The sequence below is a fragment of the Maylandia zebra genome, linkage group LG14, assembly GCF_041146795.1.
Source record: "Maylandia zebra isolate NMK-2024a linkage group LG14, Mzebra_GT3a, whole genome shotgun sequence".
Lineage (NCBI taxonomy): Eukaryota > Metazoa > Chordata > Actinopteri > Cichliformes > Cichlidae > Maylandia > Maylandia zebra.
The window spans coordinates 32813959-32837663 of record NC_135180.1 but is presented as its reverse complement, the minus strand read 5'-3'; the positions used below and the strand labels follow the sequence as shown (position 1 = coordinate 32837663).

General features: G+C 40.2%; 1 protein-coding gene across 12 annotated transcripts in view; it reads right to left on the bottom strand.

Moving 5' to 3' along the window:
• Positions 1 to 280: 280 nt before the first annotated feature.
• Positions 281 to 23705, bottom strand: part of tenm4 (teneurin transmembrane protein 4) — a 146430-nt gene continuing 123005 nt past the window's right edge. For all 12 annotated transcript variants that reach the window (XM_004560521.5, XM_004560522.5, XM_004560523.5 and 9 more), the window contains 7 exons: positions 22631 to 23508; positions 18160 to 18332; positions 15077 to 15312; positions 11271 to 11567; positions 8707 to 10321; positions 6482 to 6624; positions 281 to 3154 (listed from right to left, as the gene is read on the bottom strand). In XM_004560521.5, the coding sequence (XP_004560578.1) occupies positions 2396 to 3154; positions 6482 to 6624; positions 8707 to 10321; positions 11271 to 11567; positions 15077 to 15312; positions 18160 to 18332; positions 22631 to 23508 (4101 nt within the window). In that variant the 3' untranslated portion in view covers positions 281 to 2395. The remainder of the gene's footprint in view (positions 3155 to 6481; positions 6625 to 8706; positions 10322 to 11270; positions 11568 to 15076; positions 15313 to 18159; positions 18333 to 22630; positions 23509 to 23705) is intronic.

The following is a 23705-nucleotide window of genomic DNA, read 5'->3' as shown; positions in this document are numbered from 1 at the left end:
TTAGCCTCATTAAAGGCTTGTGAAATGTGTAGCAGGGTGAGAATTAACATTTGTGTAATGTACCATGGTGTAATGTAGATATGAAAATCTTCACAGTCCGAGGTGGTAGGAACATGAATATAAGGGAAGGTAACATAAGTGTGCTGTGGTTTGAGATGCAGCGATAGATAATATCATCCACAATAGACTGTGTATAAAACAAACGCAAAAAATAAACACAAAATATTCCCTTTATTTTTTTTTTCTACCTTAAGACTACACAGGGTCACTGATGTAGCTCTAAGAGGTATCTACATTTGCATTTTATTTACAGCTCACTTTGATGTCCTCATATTTACACAGTCAAATAGAAGCGCTAAAAACACAGTGTTGAGAACAAACCAAAACTCGAAATGAGTCAACTTTAGAAAAAGATACAGTCTTCTGACGCAACAATTCTCAGTGCAATATTCCACAATGCAAATATCCATCATTCATATTATGTAGAACATACATATATAGTTTTTATTTTTGTTTTTTGAAAAATGTAAATGAATCGACCAGGAGCAGGAAAAAAAAACCCACCCATGTCCTTTTCACTTTTTCACTTGTACAGATTGAGACACTCAATCATGCTCTCGTCACACGAACATGTTCAAATGTTTTGTGGGAAAATTAGCAAGTCAAGAGTGTGTAGTGGCTTGGCATAGTTCAACAACTAACTGAATTTAAATCAATATCACGATTTCCAAAATAGTCTTGACTCTGCGTCCGTTTTCAGATAAAGAAACATTAAGTTGTCCCTTGCATTGCCCACCGAGGGAGATGCATGGGAGTTAAAATGTGATCACGAGAGTTATTTTCAAGGTTGCCATGTATAGACGACCTTTAGTCTGTAAACGGGAAGTAGTACACCTGCAGGTCTAATGCATTTCAGCCAGCCATGGGACCAAGCGGAGCCCTATCCTGGAGAATGAAAGCACTTTCAAAGCTGACCTGCAGGCAGCCCTTTGGGCAAAGGCAATTTGTATCTTTCATCTCACCCACAACACAACGCAAAGCCCATCTATCTCAACAGCCAATATGTTAATGTACCGTGTATCACTGATGAGATTAGTCACTGACCCTCTTTGTAGCCTCACTTTTATAAAGTATTTTTATCCCGAGCTTTATGTGACTGGACATTGTGATGAGGAATACTGACTTAAGATCACTGATAAACAAAAAGAGCCTTTCATATGCAACCGAGATCAGTAAAATGCATGTGGTCTGATGAAAAACACAGTAATTGATTTAACTAAACCACCTTTCATAGTTTATTCCATGTGTTCAAACACCCTTAAGCGTTGTTCAAGTACAACAATTAACAATAAAAGGGACAACAGTTCACATTTTTTTAAAATTCACATTTGTTATACTGTTAATTCATATAGCTATTTATAAAACAAAACTAAAAGATAACCCCAAACCATTCCTGTAAAATACCTTTTGTAGTTTAATACAGACATTAATTCCACAGTATTTTCTCACAGGGTTGGCTTTTCTCTGTTTTTATAATCGAGTTGTTTGACCACAGTCAAAAGAAGCAGAGAAGAATTTATTCGCTTTTCATTTTGTTCATAGAGAAAAAAAAAAAAGTCTGGTTATAAAATAAAATACACACCAAATAAAAAAAAGTGACCTCACATCCCTTTGTTGGCTCCACCACATACAATTTAAGCTTAATTAAGCAGTTTTGCTAATTTTAAAGTTCATAAAAAAAGCCAACATGCACAGTCACGGTGCACCGAAGCCTTCCAAGCTAAGACCACAAATGAGTATCGAGCTTCCTCTTTAAAAAATTACAAGACATCACACAAATGAAAGTGCTTTGACAAGTTCAGCTGGGTTCTGATGAAGGGCTCTACCGCCAACAGAAATCTCTCTCATTATTTATGGATGACTGGGGCTATGACGGTTTCAAGTATAAAAAAGAAGTGATTAAAAGAGAAGGAATCTCCTTGGCTGAGGCGCAGAAAAAGGCAGAATAGAGCAAGCTTGTGAATAACAATCTGCAAGTCTGTCAGCAGAGTGATCCAGTGAACATAATGCATTACCAATACTCCTCTTGGATTCCTTTGAACAGAATCACCAACAGGGATGAGGAAATGGAGTCACAAGACATCACAAATTTTCATCCTCTAGCAGCCGCACTTGGAGAGCAAAGACTGTTAAAGAATCTTCAAAAGGAGAAGGGCACTCTTCTATTAATACAGTGCAACTGATTGCAACCATGTTGTTTTCTTTTTTCAGTATATTAAAAACCAAGTTGAGCACAGTCAAAGAAAAAAAACATGTGGTCATGTACACAACTGTCTTTGGCAAGAAGTCCCATGTCCTACATCTGAGTCAGTCACTCGAGAGCCTCGTGTTCATGTCACCTTCGGCCCATTTCACTCTGTCTCATGAAATGAATGTTGTTGACACTGTCTGCCAGCTCAGGGTATTGGTCAACTGAAACCATGTAATATCCATCGTAGCCTTGCACCTTCCCTGAACCTAGGAGCTGCTGCTTCTCTCCTTCAGTCCAGGTTCGTGAGCCCTCTTCTCCATCCCTCAGTCTCTGGCGCTCTCGGGCCCAAGCTTGGGCGACAGCTCTCTGCCGAGCCAGCTCCAACACACGGGCTTTCTCCTCATCCACGCTACTGCCATAACGAGTATTCAGACACAGAGCGCCATACTGTAGCTGAATGTCAGTAATGCGCCTAGTCCTGCCATTGACAACAGTGTTGACCTGAGACACTGTGACATTGACGCCATTCTCTAGTGTACGTCGGCCCACTGTCATACCAATAAGGGCCAGATCTCCCTCCACTGAGCCCAGTTTGACAAAATAGTGGGTATCCATTCCCATGATAGTGAAGTGGAGGTTTTCAAGGTAGAATGCATCGTTCAGAACTGCAGCCATGCGACGGCCATCTTCATTGGCCAAGCTGATGATGTCAGCGCTGATGCGACCATCTCTGATAGCAAATTTGACCCCCTTGCCAAAGATTGAGCCACCAGAAGCAAAGATCTTTTTATCTTCCGTCTGAGGGCATCCAGCACTTTTGGCTCTGTAGATCTGGCCAAAACGTTCCAGTTTTACAAAGGCCTTCAGCTGCCTCTGAACTTCACACTGAACACCCAGCAAAGACTGCAAAAAAACCACAAAGACAATACTGTTAAGTTACGCAGCCCCCGCAACAGCTTCATTCAAATATATATTTTTGCTCATTCTCTGAGGAAGAGCTTGTTTGAAATCGTTCTTGCGGATATTTCCCAAATATTCACTTGTGATTGCTTCACATTTTGATTTGTAATCTTTATCCTTATCCTACTTTGCATGTGGAATAAGGAGCACAGTCTGATTTCAGATACATCCTTTTCAAATCTGAGATTCATACTGCTTCATTAACACTTCAAACATTTCAAACTCAGTGCTGTGACTACACAGCATGAGCGATTCTTTTTATATTAACGTGAGGAACATTTGACACTAAATAAAGTGTAAAGTATACACTACAATGTACACTATATATATATATATACCTTGTGAGCGGGTGCGTGTGCATTCCTTCTTTTTTAATTAGACATCTTTATAATGTTACATGTTGAAAATAACAATGAAAATGCCTTTATTATTGGCACATAAATCCATAATGCTTTGATGCTGTGAATGATGCAGCTTCAAAGCATCGCAGCTGCCCCTACCTTGACACATAGTTAAGGTAGGGGCAGAGGTGTTTGTCAGCAAATGCAAATCTCCCTGATCATTTATGACAGGCATGATATTTTGAAAAAGGGTGAAACAGTCATGCTGTGCCAAATATGAAACGGGAATCTGCTGGTAACTAGTGTATATTGTTCCTTAAGGGTTTACAAATGTGTACATACCATACTGCTTTCAGCCAAAATTAATACTTTGTCCTAATGCTACTTGACAAGAGATATTTGTCAGGAAGAAAGAAGCATGTTAAAAAGAGGAGAATGAAATTAAATGGAAGCCAGCCAACACCACAGTATCTAAGCAGCAGAAAAAAAAGCTCTCAAGCATCGCGCCTTCTTGCCATCGCCTAAGATAAGAGGTTGTGAACATCCTGAGGAATTTTTGTCAACCAGTCACATCTAAAGTTTCCCTGACAGTTTCTAATTCCGTCTCTCTGTGCTTTTGTTAAAGGATGGCTAAGGGTTGGAAGACTGGGTGGGGCTGAGAAATGAAGAGCAGGCTGCAGTGACCGGCATATCTGCCTGTTCTTTCATGTGACACCACAACCTGCTTCAAGAGGAAACAAAAACGGGGGTGGGGGCAGCTGTACTGTAGGGCCCCCAGGGAATCATTGCCTGGGGGTACGCTTCACACCATGCCACTCCATGTTTGTTTACCGTGCCAGTATGTGACACGGTCAGCTGTCCCAGGGCAGAAGAGGAACAGGGGGCAATGTCCTCCACTTTACTAAAGCAGCCTCCCAGGACACTCCCAGAGAGGCATCATTCACATAGCATGCTGTGCAATCAGCCTCCAGCACGAGCCGAAATGAAAGATCAAGCCTTGTGCAGCACACAGCTCATCTCTCTGGCCCCCTCACAGCATTTTTCAATCTGTGGTGGATTCAGCAGCATGGTGAAATAGGGGCTTAAATGGAACAAGATAGAAAGGCAGGCATGAATAAAATAAAGTTTTAAAAAAGCCATTTGTACAACACATAGCATGTACTGTTTTAAAGTTGCACTGCACCTAATTGGGTCGGTGTGTCCATCTGCAGTGGGGATCAAATGCATTAAACGCCTAAGAATACCATTTTGGAAGCAGGAATTCTAGATAAGAATAACACGCTTCAACATACACAGGAAAACAACTAATTATCTCAAACCTTCCTTACATATTATTTATAGTACATATTCAGAGGTGTGCTGAAGGCAAAACTCCTTCACACAATCTTGCAATCGAGGCATACTTTCTATTTAAAGATATACTAAAGTCTGTTATGGGTATTTTTGAATATGTAATTGAAAGGCTGAGTCTGTAGATAAAACATGTCCTTTCAGTTATATTATTAATAAAATGGACCTACTTATGTTTAATACTTCAGAGGGAAGTAAACATAGATGAGCTGAATATAGTCTCATATATGACTAATTTAATTTTAGCATATTGAAAGTCCTTCTATCCTTCTAAGAGTGTTTTTGAGAAACCGATGGTAAAAAATTTAAGCCACCAGATGTCTGATTTTCTTAGCAGTTAAAGCAATCAGAAGTGCATCTGTGTTTCTGAAAGAGTGTTGCATTTATCGTCTGTAATCTACAACGCAATTCCCTCAGATCCCCGCGGATCTACACTTAGGCACTGAAATACCTGCAGTGTCTTTTGTTGCTCATTTATAGATTGGCACCTTTGGAGAGTTCAAAGGTTTCTTTGTGGAATGTTAGCCACAAGCTTTATGCACGAGTTAGTCCCAGGGGTTCTGACAACAACCCTTTCAAAACAGTTTACGTTAGATGAAGAAATAACTGGGATTGTTATAGATTTACACTACGCATATATGATGTGTAACATTACAATAGGAATAAGTATTTCATTTCCAGTGTAATTGACTAAAGTGTTGCTGAAATGCCTGAGATAATTCATTTTTTGATTACAAATACTTTTAAAGGACTCATGAGAGCAGGAGCACTTATCAACTATTCATTTGCAAATCACAAATTTGCATTTGTTTCTATTCACAGTAATTTTGAAAATCTTCACCTTTAGTGTCATAGAATAAATATTGATGGATAAATTCTGAAATAAATGGGACACCAACTAAAACATCACTCAGACATTTATAAGTTGTTAAGAGCTAAATACTGCATGACAGTTTATAGTAACAGTGGGGGTTTTTGCCAGTTTTTTGTGTATCCATGTTTATTAGTCTGCTGGTCAGATCAGAGAATCTTCCATCACCCCAGTAGCTTTTAGACTTACAAATAGATGAGAAGACATTCTAACCAATACCGGCTATGTTAAGGTTGCAGCCAGAGTGTAATGCAACATGAATCTTCCCTCTTGATGGGTGGCATTCACTAGTCTAGCTGTAACCAAACCCAAGAACAACAGTGGCCTGTTCAATAATTCAGGTGAGTTGGGGGCAACTTAAAAGGCCTGATAAAAGCGAGAATCAAAGCATGTCTACTACTTCTCAGACCTTGGCTAACAGTGTAAGGCTGAGATGAAATCAATGGCCAGTGGTAGAAGAAAGGGAGAGTGAATTTTCCTAATGGCAGGACAATTACAAGAGCTATTTAGCCTGACCCCATTCCCCAAGATGAGGACTAGGGAAGCAACCAGCATACCGGGCGATGTTTTGGCCTGATAGCTGCCAGCTCCTTTGGGAGTCTGGCTACATAGACTCTGCCCATTTGCTAATGATGTTGGAAAGGAGAGGGACAGAAGTAGAAAGCGATCCGAGGTAAGATGAAAAGTGGGATAAGTAAGGATGACTACCTTGGTGCTATCCCATTCCTGCGTCTTGATCTGGGTGCGAACTAATTCGTAGGATGGCTCCATGGCCTCTGTGCTTGGTTTGCGGTAGCCGGGGATAACGTTGTACAGTTGGAAGCCAAAGGTCACCAACCAGCTGTTCACATCTGCGGGGGAAGGGTCAAAACAAATGATATACATATTCTATTAGTAGACACAATCGTTTGTGGCTTCAGAGGAACTGTGAAGAACTGTGAGAATTAATTTGTTGAATCTGAACAGTTGACATTTTGTGGGCGAGACTGTTTCCATGAAACGCTCCTACCTCGGCCAGACCGCTTGATTTGTTTGTGATAGTGGAAAGCTATGCTAAACACTCAAGATAGTTGTGATAATTCGTGTCCACTCCTGCAGGTGCCACACTAATGACACGCAGTTGGGTTACGGAAATGCCAAGTGACATCTGAGAGTGCCTGCTGTGCTGATAATTATATTCAGTAATTTGGTGTCATTTCAAGGCAGCCAAGACTTCAACACGAGATATTTTGAAGACTCAGCGGGCTCCTCTGCATTAATTTCTCTCTAATGAGATGCTGAAAGAGAGGAAAGTGACGTGTCTGAGATTTAAATACATCCAATCATGATAATGTGGTTCTTCTAATAGCAGCCACCGACACTGTGGTTATAGGTGCTGCTGCAGTCCCCTATAGCATGCTGTCATATTTTATGAATATCACAGAGAAGGCTACAGGTCTTAAGAGAAGCAAAGCCTGTCCAACCTGATCGATTTCTTTCTCGCGCCCTTCCATGTGTTTGTTACAGACAGCATCATTGCTGTGACACTCGGGGTGCAAGTCTCTCACACATTGCCGCTGCCACATTGTGGCACCTGACAAAGCTTTTTTAAATATGAATTTGTTTGAGGACAATGAAAGGACCCTGGCAATTTAGTGAGAGGAATGTAAATGTCACTGCTATCAATCACAATTGAGGCAAACCCACTACAATATATCTATCTAACAGTCTATTTAGCATTAAAATGCCATTGAGCCCCTAATGGTGGACTATGATGCTGAATGCCTTTGTGTTTGCAAAAAGTGACTACTCCGTCTCTCGGTATTGTCTTCAGGTTATTAAAGGATAAAGAATAAAAGGTAAACACATTATTATTCCTCCACAAAAAGGCATTATGGAGTAAATATAATGCAGCATGAACACATGAGAACTTATACATTCATTTATGACAGAGATCCAGCTACTGCTTGGTTTAACCACAAGGATTTCACTGAGTATGTTGTTTTCCTTCCGGCAAAAGAGGTTGATACAACCAACAAAGATTTGTATGGTTTGTATGGATTCATTGTGCTCACCTTCTCCACCGAGGTGCTTTCACTGCCATTTACCCCCTCCCCACCACAAAGAACCAGGATATTTCTGGAAAAGGACCTGAATGCTAAACAACAGAAAGGGCTTGGCCATATAGCATTGTTCCCTTTGAGCATTTTCAGAGTGATAGCTACTGGGCACGTACATAAGCAAGTATACACGAACACACATACACGAAACCCCCCCACACCTCAGTTTCCCAGCAAGTGAGTGCTTAAAATCCTCCCAAACACACTGCTTTTGAATTTAATTCTGGCAGGGTCTGTTCTTCCAGTTGTGTGAGGTTGTTAAGAATAAAAACATAAAAAATTTGACAGAAAAACCTGGAATAACTATTGTGCGCTTCAAGCAACAACAGTCATACACAGGAATGAAGGCTAATATTTGCTTGCTCTCCACAACCAAGTTATAAGCATAACTGATTGCTTTAGCAGGACTCACGTAAATACTGTCAACTTCTATTTATATTCAATTATTTGGATACAACTGAAAGTATTTTAAGTCCTACTCACTTTCACTTAGAATTGTTACAGGAAGATTCAGAGAAAATCTTGCTTTTGAGCATCAACAGAAGCAGACTGCACTCAAATCATTTTCTGATAGAAAGTTATAATTCCACAGTAAGTCCTTTTCTTTATGTTTGCAATGTTTCCACAGATTGCCTACATTTTTTAAAGACATTCATTTAAAGGTTATGATACTTAAAATGAATGCCTCTTTGTTTGATCATCAGTAGAATCCAGCGAAACTGCACTGAAGCTAACTTCCTGTCCTCTAAGGTTAGGTGGACTTGCGCTTTATTTTTTCTTAAAATTTAATCTTCTAAAGCCATAAAGCATATAAAGTCTGTTAAAAGAACTTACCTGTCATGTAGCACTTTATCTCCTCGTTATTGCTGAGAGGATTATTATTCTTGAACATGTACAAGTTGAATGGCACAATGTGGTTGCTGTTGAGACGTTTCCAGATCTCGTGGTCTGGTGTTGTCCAGCGGCCAGCAAGGACATCATAATCCCGCCTGCCCATGTGGACCAGTTTGCTAAGAGGCTCATACAGGCCTCCTTGGTAGCCTATTATGAGCTGCAAACTGGGGTTGGTGTCAAGGTAAACTTCTCCAAAAGCCGTATGGAGGATCTGCTTGATCATGATGCCTGATCCACTGAACACAGCCAGTGGCGTGCCTATGTTATCACACGCCACGTAAAACTCATCCCCACTGCTTAGCTCCATGGCAAACAGATGTCCCTGCAGGTCATAATACAGTGAGGTGATCTCAGAGCTGGAGTGATTGTACATATGGGTGACCCTAGTGGGGCTGGACAACTCAGCATAGAAGAACTGCAGGTGCTGGCCCCTGCTGCTTCTGCTGGACACCCTCCTGCCGAGGCCATCGTAACGGTATTCAATGCTCCAGCCGCTCACTTTGTTGTACACTTTAACAAGCAGGCCAGCAGAATTATACTCAAAATAGTCATTCCCTCGCTGCTTAAGAAAACCGTCCTCATCCATCCTATACTGAGTATCTCCCAAGCGAGTAATGCGGTCCCTGATGTCATAGCGTAGTGGTGTGAGGCGTGCGCTGTTTCCAGGGCTGAGAAGGTGTAAGTTGCCATTAAGGTCATAGCTGTACCTCCACAGAGGCTTGTCATTGATGGAGACCACTTGAAGTTGACCGTCAGCATCGTACTCGTATGTGTAGCGTGTCGTGTTGGCATAAGGCCCAACCTTTAGCTCCTTGGCCACCACTCGCCCCATATTGTCATACTGCACCATCATCCAGTACATGAGTGAGCGGAAGATCTCATATTGGACTTCCTTCACTCGCCCGTAGGCATCAAAGTGTTTGGTGTGGGTCATCACTGCTGTGGTTATAATTTGATTTATGTCATAATAGATTACTCCAAATTTACCAAACTGCTCTGTTTTGCCAGATACGTCATCGTAACGATACAAGTCAATTGGCAGCGGTTTCTCATTTATGACAGCCTGCATGCTAGTGACGCGGAAACTGTTGTCATACACATAGTCAAACCTAGCGTTCACCATGCCCTCTTCGCTGAATCTGAAAATCTGCCTGTCAATCAGTGGACCAATCTGACGGTAGCGAATGGTGCAGGTAAAGCCTTCACTCTGCAAGTTGACGGTCTTTAGCATGCCTGCCACTTCATCATAGGAAAAACCAATTCGAGTGGTGTCATAGAGAATCTCCAGAAGCTTAGCAAGCTTTCCATATTTGTAGATGATCCTGCGGCCTGTACCCAGATAGGTGGTCTGCAGCAACTGTCCATCCTCACTGTAGTCCTGGAGCACTGAAGCGTTACCTTCAGGGGGCCGGTAGGTGTTTCTGTAGTAACCAATGGAGCGGGAGGTCTCTAGAGTCTGCCGTGCTACGTTGGGCATGGTCACAGAGGAGAGCCGATCATTTTTGTCAAATTCAAAGATATACTGCCTTTGGCTGTAGAGCAGCAGCACCATGGACTAATGAGAAGAAGAAACAGAGGATTTTTTGTGTTATATTAATAAATTGTAAGACTGACTGCATTCAAATGCTTCACTTTGATATATTTTCTGTTACACAAACACACAGTCCTAAAAGCTGTTACAGAAGCACAATGTCTGACACAATAAGACAAGATAGAGATTAATTAGAAAATTGCTACTGTTATAACGTCTAATACCAATAACACAAAATGACAGGCAATTTGTCTAAAGCGATAAATATTACGCAAGTTTGTGTCAGTCCAAATCTAATTTTCATCATGAACACAGAGTTGCTGATACTCCACTGAAATTAAGATTTCCTTAAGAGATGATTTCACAAGCTGCTTCTATTTTGCTCATTTGTCAGATCTTTTAATCCAAACAGTAGGAAGCCAAATTTTCTCACCTAAGCAAATCTAAAATTTACATCTGTGCCTGTCTTAGACCAATAAATGATGAGGTTGTAAAGCTGTCACAACAGGCGGCATCGAGAAATTGCTCAGAGGTTGCTATGACTAAAGACTATTAACAAGGTGACTGACTGCTGTTCATATTATATGCCTAAGCTACAGAATAACAGCTCCTCACCTCACCCAAACAGTCTTGCCTTCAATTAGTCAGAAGAAAGTGACATTTCACTCTGTTCTTTTCATCAGAGCTATTTCAGGCTGAACTTTGCTGTCAGACTTTGGTAACAAAGTATGTCTTCAATGCACCAGACACTTTAATTACATTTTGGCTGATATCTATTCCAGAGCCTGATAGTGCAACACAAACACTTCTGTATTATTACAAGTTAACTTTTAACTCCAGTCTAAAATCTCATAACAAGTTTCTTACACAAACACACCTTTTACACTTTATCTGTAGAGCATGCCTCCAATATTATATTACATTTTTTATCTTTAAACTATTTAATCATTATTACAGTTCAACCAATTCGTACCTTCTCAAGATAAGTGTAGCTCCAAGATTTACCATCAGCAAATATCTGGGAGGTGATTCTGCCGTTCTGGTCGTATTCCATGCGCACCGACATTGTGCCTCTTTGGATACCTGCCACATGGCCTCCAGGAGAGTAGGTGACATTGACTCCATTCAGTCGACTGCTCGGTGCCCACAATGTGGGGCGACCGGCATGGTCATAGTGGATCCGTAACGTAAACTTCCTGTGGTCATCGTAGACCTTTTCTGTTCTGGTGATTCGATCGAAATCCAACGATAGGAGGTTTCTGTTATGAACCTATAGGAGGGAACGCAGGGAGTTAGGAACACTTTATATAGCTACAGAAAATTCACCAACGGGAATAGACACTTTAAAAAGTTTGAAATTATTGAGAGGAATTGGTGCATTACTCTTCTGAGGTGGAACATTGGGAGGAGACCTTTAATCACAAAGTGATTATTTTTATATTCTTCTTTTCATAGCTTTTAATTACAAAAGTGGAGCTCTATCTCAGGACTGCAGGAGCCAGCGGAGTAATGAAATTGTAAGAATTACCACATTTCTTTGTTTGTGTCTTAGCCCGAGTATGCCTATTCAAGCAAGAAACATTAGAGTCACATTGATCATTAAATTCATTTTTAATGCTTACTGGGAAGAATTACCAGGCACAGATGACTCTCATTCTATTTTGCCTTTGCGTAAATTGGAAAAGAGAAAGAAAATCAGTTAATCTCCTTTATGACTGAACATTGTTTAAGTGACACAGCTCTTCTGAATGTATCAGGCTTAAAACGGTGACCTTTGCTTTCAGAGCAAAACAACACTGCTCTGAAGACTGCAGGCTTTATGAGGCAGCTTCTGTGCTTTAGCCAAAAAGATCAAGCAGCAGCCCTGGCATTCTGTTTCTCTGTCAGCAGCCTCCATAAACAGAAGCTACAGAAGCAAAAAAAATAAAACAAAGAGAAGATAACAGCTTAGATTGCAGGTCAGAACAGATCTCTGCAAAAAAAAGCATTGCTTTAAATACCATCTGGAACTTTTTGTAAAATGGGTCTTCAGAGGTCTCTGGCTGTAATTAAAACTACACCTCTGTTTCTGTAATATTTATGATCTTTTTTTCTTATTAATCTTCAGAGTGTTTCTTCAGGTGTGCTATCATTTGGCTTAGTAAAATGCTTGGCAAGGCTTAAAAACATCTTAAAATGCCTCAGAAGGCTGCTTCTGGCTACTTTCCAGATACATCCCACAGAGCAGGTCACACAGGGATTGCTGAGAAAGCTCACTTTTTCAATCTCACATTGAGGAAAGCATGCTTAGGTCTCTCATCTGTGAAGGGACAATTACACCAGAGGCAATTATTGTCACTGATACCTAATTGAGAGGATTACTTTAAGTAAAACCAACAGAATCATGAGGAGCATAAATCCATGGATATTTGGAGTGGCGTAAACTATTTGAGACCTGAGACAGAAGGAGTGAACGTACATTGGATCTGGAAATAAGAACGTGTTCTTTTGTCTCCTTCGCCTTCAAACACTGTCATAACAAGTGTCACACTTCATTGAAATGGCTACACCTTTTAGTTATTTTTTTTAAAGAATACTAGTAAAGATCCCCGCTGCTCTTGTTAAATCTCTGCAGGCAGCAGAGAGCTGATGTCTTTCACAAAAAGTTCCCAGTGCTAGAATAAGGTTTGCCAAAGTCGCATGGCATAGAAGGAAAAAGTGTCCCATAACAGTGATTCCAAGTTCCCATGAGAATGGAAACCCACTCAAGGGGAGTTATTTCAAATAGAACATCACCTCTAAAATGAATTTCTCACAGAAAGTAAAAGAGTAGAAGCAAAAAAGAGACTTTTACATTACACTCAAGATCATAACAATGATGTCTCAACCAATATCAAATACTATCTGTAAGTGTCCCTGTAAATATGTAAATGTCTATTCTCAGGTTTTATGACTACTCCAATTAATTTTTCTTTAATAGCAACAGTTCTATTTATTGTCATGCTGCAATCAAAGATAATCCATTCCATGTTTTTGGTTTCTTTTTTGTGTATCTCCTTTGAACAAACAGCCAAACATTAGAAGCATCTTGTCATTGCTATCAATACTACATTCAAAAGGATGAAGATTCTTGCAAGAGTGGAGTGGCTCAAGAGTTCTTCATTAGTGTACATTAACGAAAAGCCTCAGGACATGAAAGGCACAGCACAACAAAAACGCGTACGTGTTGTATCAAAGGAACAAATACAGTCAAGCAAAGTGGGGGAAAAAGACATCAGAAATATAAACACTCTCCCTTTTCTCCACCAAAAAAAAAAGCTGTGAAGTCAGAGCCACATAGTTGTTTCTTCTACTCCTGTTCCCATGGATCTGTACTGTATTCAAGATCCTCCCCTCCCTCCAGCCGCGCACTGCCACACACTCACCCAGCCACCCACGTAATATCACTTGACATGTCACTCAAGGTCGCCCAATGATTCCAGCTCTGTTCATCCCTTCTGTTCGTGCCATTAGGCTGCTCCCATTTCCTATCTCACCCCTGGGGCCATTGTCTGTAACATACATTAGTAGCTTTCACTTCCAAAGGGACGACAAGGCCATTACATGAACAGCCAATGACAGACAAAGTGGCACCTTCCCATTAGCTGTGTTGCCTCACAGACAATGTGGAAGACAACTTAACCAAAGTAGCCATTTGCCTTACAAAGCCAAGGCAAAACAATAAAGGCCACCAGATGCAATTTAAATCAGTGTTGTGCGGGTTAATGCCTAAATCCTACATACATTATGGACAAGCACTTTGAATTTGTTGCATTATGAGAGGAGACCTGTTGATATGCAATATACAAGTAACTCTTAATTTTGATTTTAACGAGAAAGTATTTTATATGTTACAGGCTATTAATCAATCCATTTTTTTCCATTTATGTAATTTAGCATCGCTTGGAGCGTATTCCAGGTGTCATGGGGCAAAAGCCAAAGTATATTGTGGACGAACAGCCAATTTATCACAGACCTAAAGCAAAGCGAGAGAGACAGAACAATTTAGAATAGCTGATTCATCAAACACGCATGTCTTTGGACTGTGGGAAGTACAGAGAAAGAAGCCATGCAGGTAAAGGGACAACATGTAAATTCGAAACAGAAAGGCCAGCCAGTGGATTCAAACCCAGGACTTTGTCGTTGTGACCACTGTACTGCTCTGTTAGGATCTATACACAGACTGAAATCACTTTATTTAATCTACTTATGTCAAATTCAGATCAAAATTAGCCTACAAAAAATGCACCAGATTGTGTGTGTGGGTGGGCTTCTACAGCTATGGGTGAGAAGATACCATATGTTCCAGAAAGTCAAATCTGAGTAATACATCCATGAGTCTGATGGCCTATGATTAACTGATTTATAGCTGTGAGACAGAGCTCAAAACAGAGCTTTATTAATTATTTACTATAATAATTTGACATGTAATTGTATTGTCATGCGGCCAACTTAACTTATGCACAACAAACAACTGAGCTTTTGAGTCGCAGCTTCTATAGGAAAAAAAAAAAATAGAGTTCACAATGAACCTGACACCATTAGATCTGCAGCTACACTTTTATTTCTTGTGAATTTGGATTTTTTTCTGGAGTTTGTGGTTTTTCGGCATAAATACTGCCCTATTTGAAGTAGTAGAATAACTACATGGACTGTAGCTGATGATTTGAGAAAATATGAAATAAGACACTAGACATTTAGCCTATGATGAAAAACCTTGCATAAAACCATGAGTGTCTCTTAGCAAGACAGCATGCTTACCCTTAATCTGCGTCCATACACAGTAACTTGGCCACGTGCCTGCTCCTTTCTCTGTCTCCACTCCACCAGGTTAAGGCCGTTGTCGATAGCCAGGGTTACGTTCCTCTTGCTGACTGTGGGGTTGACCGTACCAGCCAGCAGGTGGGGTTCAGTATACAGCGACACCTCCATACCATTGGCCAAAACTAGACGCAGCGAACCGTCCAAACCAATGAAGTAGCTGTTCCGAACTTGATCTAAGGACGGAGAGATGGGATGGAGAAAAACGAGTATGATTAGAAGGCAAGCAACAATCATAGCTTCTTGTAACTAAAGCAAGAGGACTAAATCTAATATCCATGTCAGTGAGGCGCAAACATAATGACCTGAAATGGCTGCTCAGCAAAAAGAAATCCTTTAGCAGCAGTATTTAACAGAACCACTGCAATAACGCAGTGGGTCTCTGACAACAAAGATCAATAGTGAGAGGTTTCACAGTGCCAGTAAAGCAAAGTTTTACAGCTGTTGCAGCAGCCTGGAGGATATGGAGGAATGAAAACTATCAAAAGCTGCTGGCTTGCCTGTGGCCACAGAGAAGGCAGGGTGAGATACGCACACGCACGCATGTGCACACACACTTACACACACTCACCCACAAGGGATAGATCTGAGCCTGTCTGTTACTGTCCCTAGGTGACGGCAGCCTGTGTTCCAGCTCCAGACCAATGACTAATGTTTCCACTGAGCATCTCATATACATTCAGAGAATGTGTCCTTCTTACCTCCTGTCAGTAGACTGACAGGGACCAGGATGAATGTGATTCTCAATATGAACAATAGAAAAATAATGGTTTGTCAGCCAGCACATTAGTTACTTGACTTCATTTAACAGAAAAAACGAACTCATACGCTGCAATTTCCTTGCGTTCATGTGTCATGTTCAAGTGGCTGTGACAATTTCTTTGCTGTGGACACAGAACAACAATAAACACAACGTGTGGGGAAAGGCTTTTTTAAAAAAAAAAAAAATCTTTTTCTTTTTCACAAAGCACCACAGGATGTGTTGTGCTGTTGCGACAAGAGAAACAGATAGAGGCATGACTGACCTTGTACTGGCCCTTGCCTCTTTACATCATATGGACACTTTAGGGGTTGACCAAAGACTACTGGGGCAGACCCTACCTAAAAGAGGCCTCAGAGACCAACAAAGCTCAAAATGCTGCAAAAGTAGTACACACACTCAGTTCAGCAATAGAAGGGGGAAAAATACTGGCTGTCATGAAATATAGCAAACCATAACAATGTGGTTTGCTATAATTTCCTAATAGCTCACAGTGGCTTATATGTAAAACAGACTTGCATTTTTCTTCTATAAACAGCATTCTATGTGCAGTATCTTTAAGCTTTAAAAGCAAATAATTGCAACTTTTTATTATTTGGATATATTTTATTATCTTGTAATACACCTGATTATTTTTCTAGCTATAAAGCTTCTGCCCTTAATCCCTTAAATCTTAAAAGTTATCTGTTTCACAAAACTGTGATGATAGCTTGCTGAGAAGAGGGGACAAAAACAGCCAAATGAGCAGGAAAGAAACTCGAAGGCAGCACAGTCATATGCTATGTGATCACCCAGCTAACAAAGCAGACAATAGTGAATTAATTAACAGCAGATTTCCTGGCGCCACTTTCCTCACAGGCAGATGCCTAAGACAAGGTCACAACATGGAGGTGGCCACTCCGTTAAACAAAAGTGAGAAACCAGAGAGTGTCATCTCCCGTTTCAGACACAGCTTTGCGGTCAGTAGTCTAAGAAGGGATATGCTCAGAAACAGAAAGTAGAAGGGTGTATGCGTAACCCATCTTTAAAAAATTGAAAGTTGCTCCAGATTTAGTGAAGATAATATCAGATAGATATCAGACAGATACCAAAAACACCTAGAGGTGTTCAAAAACAGCCTTATCTCCTCATGAATCTTTCTCAGCAATTTTTTTAAAACCTTGAGGATCTTGTATGGACCACCGGCACTGTGTTTTATCGTTTATTTTTTTTGACAGAAAAATCAATATTTGTTTCATTTCTGTGAAATGCAAGCTGCACTACACATGTTATTAAAAACAGAGAAGCACCTCTGTGAGTGATATTAACACAGCTAAGTCTGAGACGGGATGTCTTCAAACCCACAGATAAGATTTAAAATCTGATCATGTCTGGAGCAATCCAGACAGTGTTGCTTTTAATTCACATCTGTATCCGAGACACCTGCCTCGGCCTTATTGTCGAAAGATAAAGGCAAATGTGATTTGCACTGCCCAAATCAAAAAGAAAATACATTTAACAAAGTCAAAAGCTATGCAACTCTACAGAAAGTCATGTTTCAATTTTAAATTCAAAAGTAATTTACTGGCATGAAAGGAACACAGCACAAAATCAATACATATATTAAATCAATTAACGCAATGCAACATGCTTACTAAATATTTATATTATATGCACATATGTCTGTGTATGTCCAGATCACTGGACTATTTATTTATTAAACACTATTTATATATAACCCCCCTTTTTTTCTTTTTAAACTCTCATTCGGCTACAGAGTGGCAACCCAAAATATTCAGTGAGGCTGAGCCAGAAAGTGCCTGGCAGCTTCCAGGCAGCTTGAGCTCAAAGAAGGTCTTATCCTTAAGTGACAGTCCACAGAGACCTCTAAAATGCTCTTTGTCTAGTCCCTTAGCTTGCACCAGTTTCCCTTAGGGCTTCTGAGTGACTGCCCTCTACAATACATCCCTTTTTAAATCAGGAGAATGCAACACCTTCACAAAAATAAGGTAAGTAATAAAATCTGTTTACAATCTCAAGTGCTATATGTACAGATAAGGGGGATACACTGTTGATTAATCAAATACTAGAACATAAGGTAATGGAAGTCAGAATATATGTAGATGAGAAAGAGTTTCTTAAAAATACTAACAGTACCTAGTCCCAGCTGTATAAATTAATATCAGGGACATAAGCAAAGTTAAAGCTTTTGGGACTTCACCTCGCAGAACAAACCCTAAAAAAAGAAACCGCTCTACTTACGGCCACTGTAAAAGAGACTCACCTTGCATAAGTGTGTAGAAGGTGCCAGAAGCTGACAGGTTAGTGGTGACGGTGATATCTTCTTTGTTGGAGCCCTCTGTCTGGATACGGACCGAGCTGTCTGCGTCTGTACGGTAGCTGCTCACTCGGCCCGTGGGGTAGGTGATGTTAGTCAGACGCCCATAGCTGTCATACCTACAAAGAAATATGTTGATGTGAACCAAAGAAGGCAAAGAGGACCATGCCATCTGAAAACACAGATAAACAAGCACTATGCCTGAAACACAAACAATGCTGTGGTATTAAAAATTTACTAAGCCTTGTTGAGGTTTGTTAAATCATAAGGAAGCAATCATGATCATCAATGCAAGTCAGGTATGCATAAATGATTGTAGGTACATAAATGTGACTAATGAGTTGCTGTGTCATTCCAGATAAGCAGTGATTATGAGTTGTTCTCTGTAAGTGTTCTAGCATAAACTCTCTAATTATAGGTAGGGATTGGAAACTTTCCGCAGAGTCCGATATTTCCTCCGTGTTGTCACAAATTGAAGCAATGCATGTCAACACAGGCAGTAAACACAGCAGCAAATCCATCAGTGCTGGCAACCTGAGGTAATACATGGGATTTCAGAGCTATCATCTTTAATCATCGAAGCACAATCAGCATAGCTTTTGAAAAATATCTCCTGCAATTTTCTATTCACAAACAAGGAGTGGGTGCACCAACAAACTAAGCAGCTTTGTCCTTTTCTAGCCCTTTCAACAAAATGTGAATGGGGCGTTAATATCAATACTTCTCACTGCAACTTAAAAACAAGTATTCATTTTAATTCTATTCTAGCATCATATCACAACAGTAGTTAGCTCAAGGCAATTTGTATAGCAAGGAAAAAACCCTACAATAATACGGAGAAAACCCCAACAATCAAATAAGCCCCTTTGAGCGAGCACTTAGCGACAGTGGGAAGGAAAAATATACTATAAATATGCAATAGATTTAAAAAAAATGATTAAGATGAGAAAGCAAACACCTTTTTTACATTTGGAAAACTGCTTATTAGCTTAAAAGATTAGCGATATTGCCTAATCTCATTATACAGCCTATGAAATAGGGGCGCTGAGGTGTGAATCCTTAGAGAGATGCAGCATCTTCCTAGCTTATAGATCAGTCAGTTCATCACATACAGGAACATGAGTGGCCAGATTGTTTCATTTTGCTCAGAGAGCACATCAGCATAGAACAATTTTAAATCTTTCAGATTTTCAGTGTTTCAGAATTGAAGCGAGTGAACGGTACATTACTTAGAAAGAAGACTTTTATCTGCACATTGAATACAGATTGGAAAGCCTCTTCGATGTTGCTGCCTGCCATAATAAAGCCTCTAATAAATGAGATGGCGGGTGCTGGTTTACAGATATTTCCTCAGCGCTGCCATCTCAAATATCCAATATGGAAAGGAAGAGTGGGAGAGGAATCATCTCCCAGAGATAAATGCTATCTGATCTCAACTGTACTAGGGACTGGGATTCATAGATACATTTCAAGCCAAGTCTTCCACTTCAGGAAATACTAAATAGCAGAGTAATTTATATCTAAGCCTTTGATTTCTTTTGATACTGCTCATATACTATCAGCAAGAAATTCTCCTTGTGTCCATCATGCAATCAAAAGTTTTTGCAGTGAAAGCACTGCAAGTTATCTGCACCATACTACTTTTAATGGTTCCATTTATTTGACCAAGCGTTCCTGTTTGCCTTCACCTCTGCACAAAAGACTCAGTCCACAAGACAGAAATCTCATTCAAGAGCAACACTACAAGCCCCAGCTTGATCACTGACCCAAACTCTCTATGTCTCAATTAGGGCCTTAAGCTAGTTCCATTCCTTGAGCTCCACCGCTGAGCTCTAATGGTTTTGGCCTGCTTCAGCTCAGCTGCCTATTACTTTGCTTTCTTTCGACAAGAGGGGCACACAGGGGCAGGGTGCTCAGCAGAAGGACAGGAGCAGTTTCCCTCTGGTTGGCCACAAGTCTATTCGGATCGCATCACCTCTGTGTCACATGCTAGCTCTATGACCTTTCACGCTGGGCCCCAACAATAGGCTGAACACTTCATATCGGCATCACCCCCAGCATACCTAACTTCCGCTCATATTTTCAATTTGTCTTGCTGCCTGAGAATTTCTGAGCATGTGTGACTGATAACTTACAGATATAACTAAAGAACATTTGTTAAAACCCAGTGGGTAAGGCACATTTTTTTTCTTCTACCGTCTTAAATAAACGATAAAAGAATATTTAGGTGTTTTATAATTCATCATGATTTGGAACAACCCTTAAGCAGAAGCACTTATCATTACAACATAAATTTAAGGCCTGCGGACCGTTTGTGTGTGCAGTAACTGTTGTACAAATGTGGTTTCCAGGGGTTACAACAGAAAGACAGTGTGGCAGATGTCTTTTGTTCTCTAGTCAATCTATTGGTTTTTTTTTCTTCGTTCATTCAAATTAATTTTGATCCACGAAGCATGGAATGTAAGTACACATTAATTAATATGGGTGAAATGATTAGCAGTGAACTTTGGTGGGCAGAGATAAATAGAGGTTCTGATGGTAGCAAATTACAGTTTTGACCCTCAGGTGATGAAATAACCTTTAAAGCTAATTATTCAAGAAAAACAAAACCCTGTTTATTGGGTGTAAAAAAAGCATGGATCAAATGATTTGCTTGTAGGTAAATACAAAGCTTCATTGCTTAATTTGAAAGGGAAAGACAGGAAATTAAATAATACATGGACTTCATTTTATTCCAAGTATTTTGACATGTATAACAATTTTGTTTTACTCTACCAACATCACAAAGTGTCTTATGAAGGCGGTGGGCCACCATGTGCTGCCAGAAGCTGTAAAATGTGTTCAACTAGGCTGCGATCGGGTGATTGCAAATGCCATATGATTATTATATGAATCATAAAATGGTCTTGCTGCTCAAACCCCTCAGTAGCCTCACATGCCTTATGGAGTGGAGCACTGTCATCCTATCACAGATCATTGTCATCATCATAAGACAAAGGTAACCACTCAGAATATCTTCTGCCTGTAGAAAATAATATATTATTATTTACCGCAGTAAAATAACAATGTGGTGCATGAGCGATAGGTTTTATCACCTAAATCAGCGGTCCCCAATCTTTTTTGGACCACGTACTGGTTTAATGTCAGACAATATTTTCACGGACCAGCCTTTAAGGTGTCGCGGATAAACACAACAAAATAAAATGCTACGACTAAGACAAAACTGTGGTATTTTGTAAATATAATAATTAACGTGAATCCACTGTGTAATTGTGTAACTTTATTAGCCGCGTCCTCCTGAAATACGCCAACAACATTGAGAGAAACATCCTCCTCTCTGCCCCTTAATGCTCTCTGGTCGCTATGGTAACGCGTAAACATTTCTTTCAAAATAAGACACGCATGCTAGAACCTAAAAAATAAAAGAAGCCATTTTACAGAACGTCATAGAGAAATCATTCAGAATTCCAAACACCCACTAAATTTGTCTGAGCCTCAGGGAATTCAGTCTACCTCGAGAAACGCCTATGCATGGCTGCATTAGTGCTGTTTTCACTGCACCTTTCCACTTTTTTTTTTTTTCAGTGTAACCATCAGATGACAACCAAATCAAACACAGGTGATAAATGTCTGCTCATATTAAACAGAGCGTCTGATTATGTGTCAGAGTTATATTCCTCCAGCGAGGTGTAACAGATGTCTGACCAGCCAATCTGCTTAATCACACTTTTTGGAATGACATCCAGTTAGCATAGTATCCCCTGGTACATTAAGCTAAGGGACAGATTGCTTCATGCAAGTCACAAGAACATGAAATCCTAAACTGTGGGAGTGTTTTCCGTCGTTTCCTCACAAGGTATGCTTTGCCTGATTTAATTAAAATCTTTGGCTATTCAACTATGCTTATATTTCTGGGGTGCATCCCAGTCATGTGAATATACATTTTGTACTACTCAATAGATACACGCTGTTCCTGTACCCAACAACTCCAAACAAGTGATGATCTCCAGTCTGCAAGCAAGGGCACAGATGAGTAACATATCATCCAGTAATCCTATTTGGTATGATAACAGCAAATAGGATTACACCCATCCTTCCGCAGGTCTTGTATTCTGAGTGACATAGACATCCAGCCATAAGAAGTGAACTCATATGCCAAAATACTAAACTCACATGCCAAGGAGCTCTTTGACTGCAAACATTAATTCACTAAAGCATTCAGTGATATAATGAATTCAGTGCTCTTAGTTCAGATACTCCAGGAAAAAAAACCTAAACAAAACTGTCCAATCTGCATATCTGAATTAACAGATTAAACAGATCTTTAAGCTTCTTTGCTTTGATGCAGTTATCAGCTCAAATTGGATCCAGACTTTTAGGTAAAATGATTAGAAAGGTGTTTCTTCATATTACTTACTCAAAGAATGTTGTCCATCCATTTTCATTTGTCTTAGTTGCTAACAGTCCCGAGCTTCCATGGTACGTCATTACAGCTAGCTCTTGACCCTGGGCAGCAACAGTTTTAAGGGCACTGTTAGTGCCAATGGTGAACCAGAAGGTCTGTCCATCAGGGACCATTAGCCACAGAGGCATTCCTGTTGTGTCTCTTCTGATGATCACTGTGTTTTTGTTCTTATCAGTAATGCTGCTTAGATCTCCTGATCCCGTGTATGTCAAATTGTAGAGATAGTCTCCTGTAGTTAGACTTTGGGTAAAAATGTGGCTGCCATTGGAGTCAAACAGATAGAGTTCATCATTAATGGGAGAGGACACCTCATACATACTGAGGGGATTCAGAAAAGGCTTGTTCTTGCGCACATAGCGTATACGGATGTTGCCCAGATCTGCAATGTAAAGATCTCCATCTGGACATACTGCCAGGGAAGATGGTGCATTCAGTTTAGCATCTTTGGCATAGCCTTCATCTCCAGAGTAACAATCGCAGTTGGCATCGTTCTTGCAGTCACAGCCACTTGGTGCCCCTGCAACCAAGGAGATCTCTCCATTTGTGGACACCTGTCTGACTCGGTTTATTTTCTTTTCATCTGACTCAGCAATGTACAAAACACCATTGTGAGACACAGCTAGGGCATTAGCTGACTCGAGGGTGGCATGGATGGCAACTTTGCTCAAGAGGAAATGGTCAATCCCAGGCACTTGACAGTGCATAGGACGGCCTGCTACAATACGGACTTGGTGGTTTTCAGAGATCTGGAGTACTACATTATTGTCCAGAACATATAGAGAGTTGTCCATTGGATTCACTGCCAAGTCTGTAGGCCACTCAAGGCGCACCTGCGAGGAAAAAGACACACAAAAATATAATCCTTAGGTACCAAAGAAATATACCATACTTTTATTGATCTACAGTTTTCGATTTCTATGTGGAAAAGAGCCTGAAAGGAAAACAGCGTGATTATTTTTATAGCTTAAGCTGTAAGTAAAAACATTTTTAAACGATTTATTATCTGATGAGGAGGAAAATAGCTGAT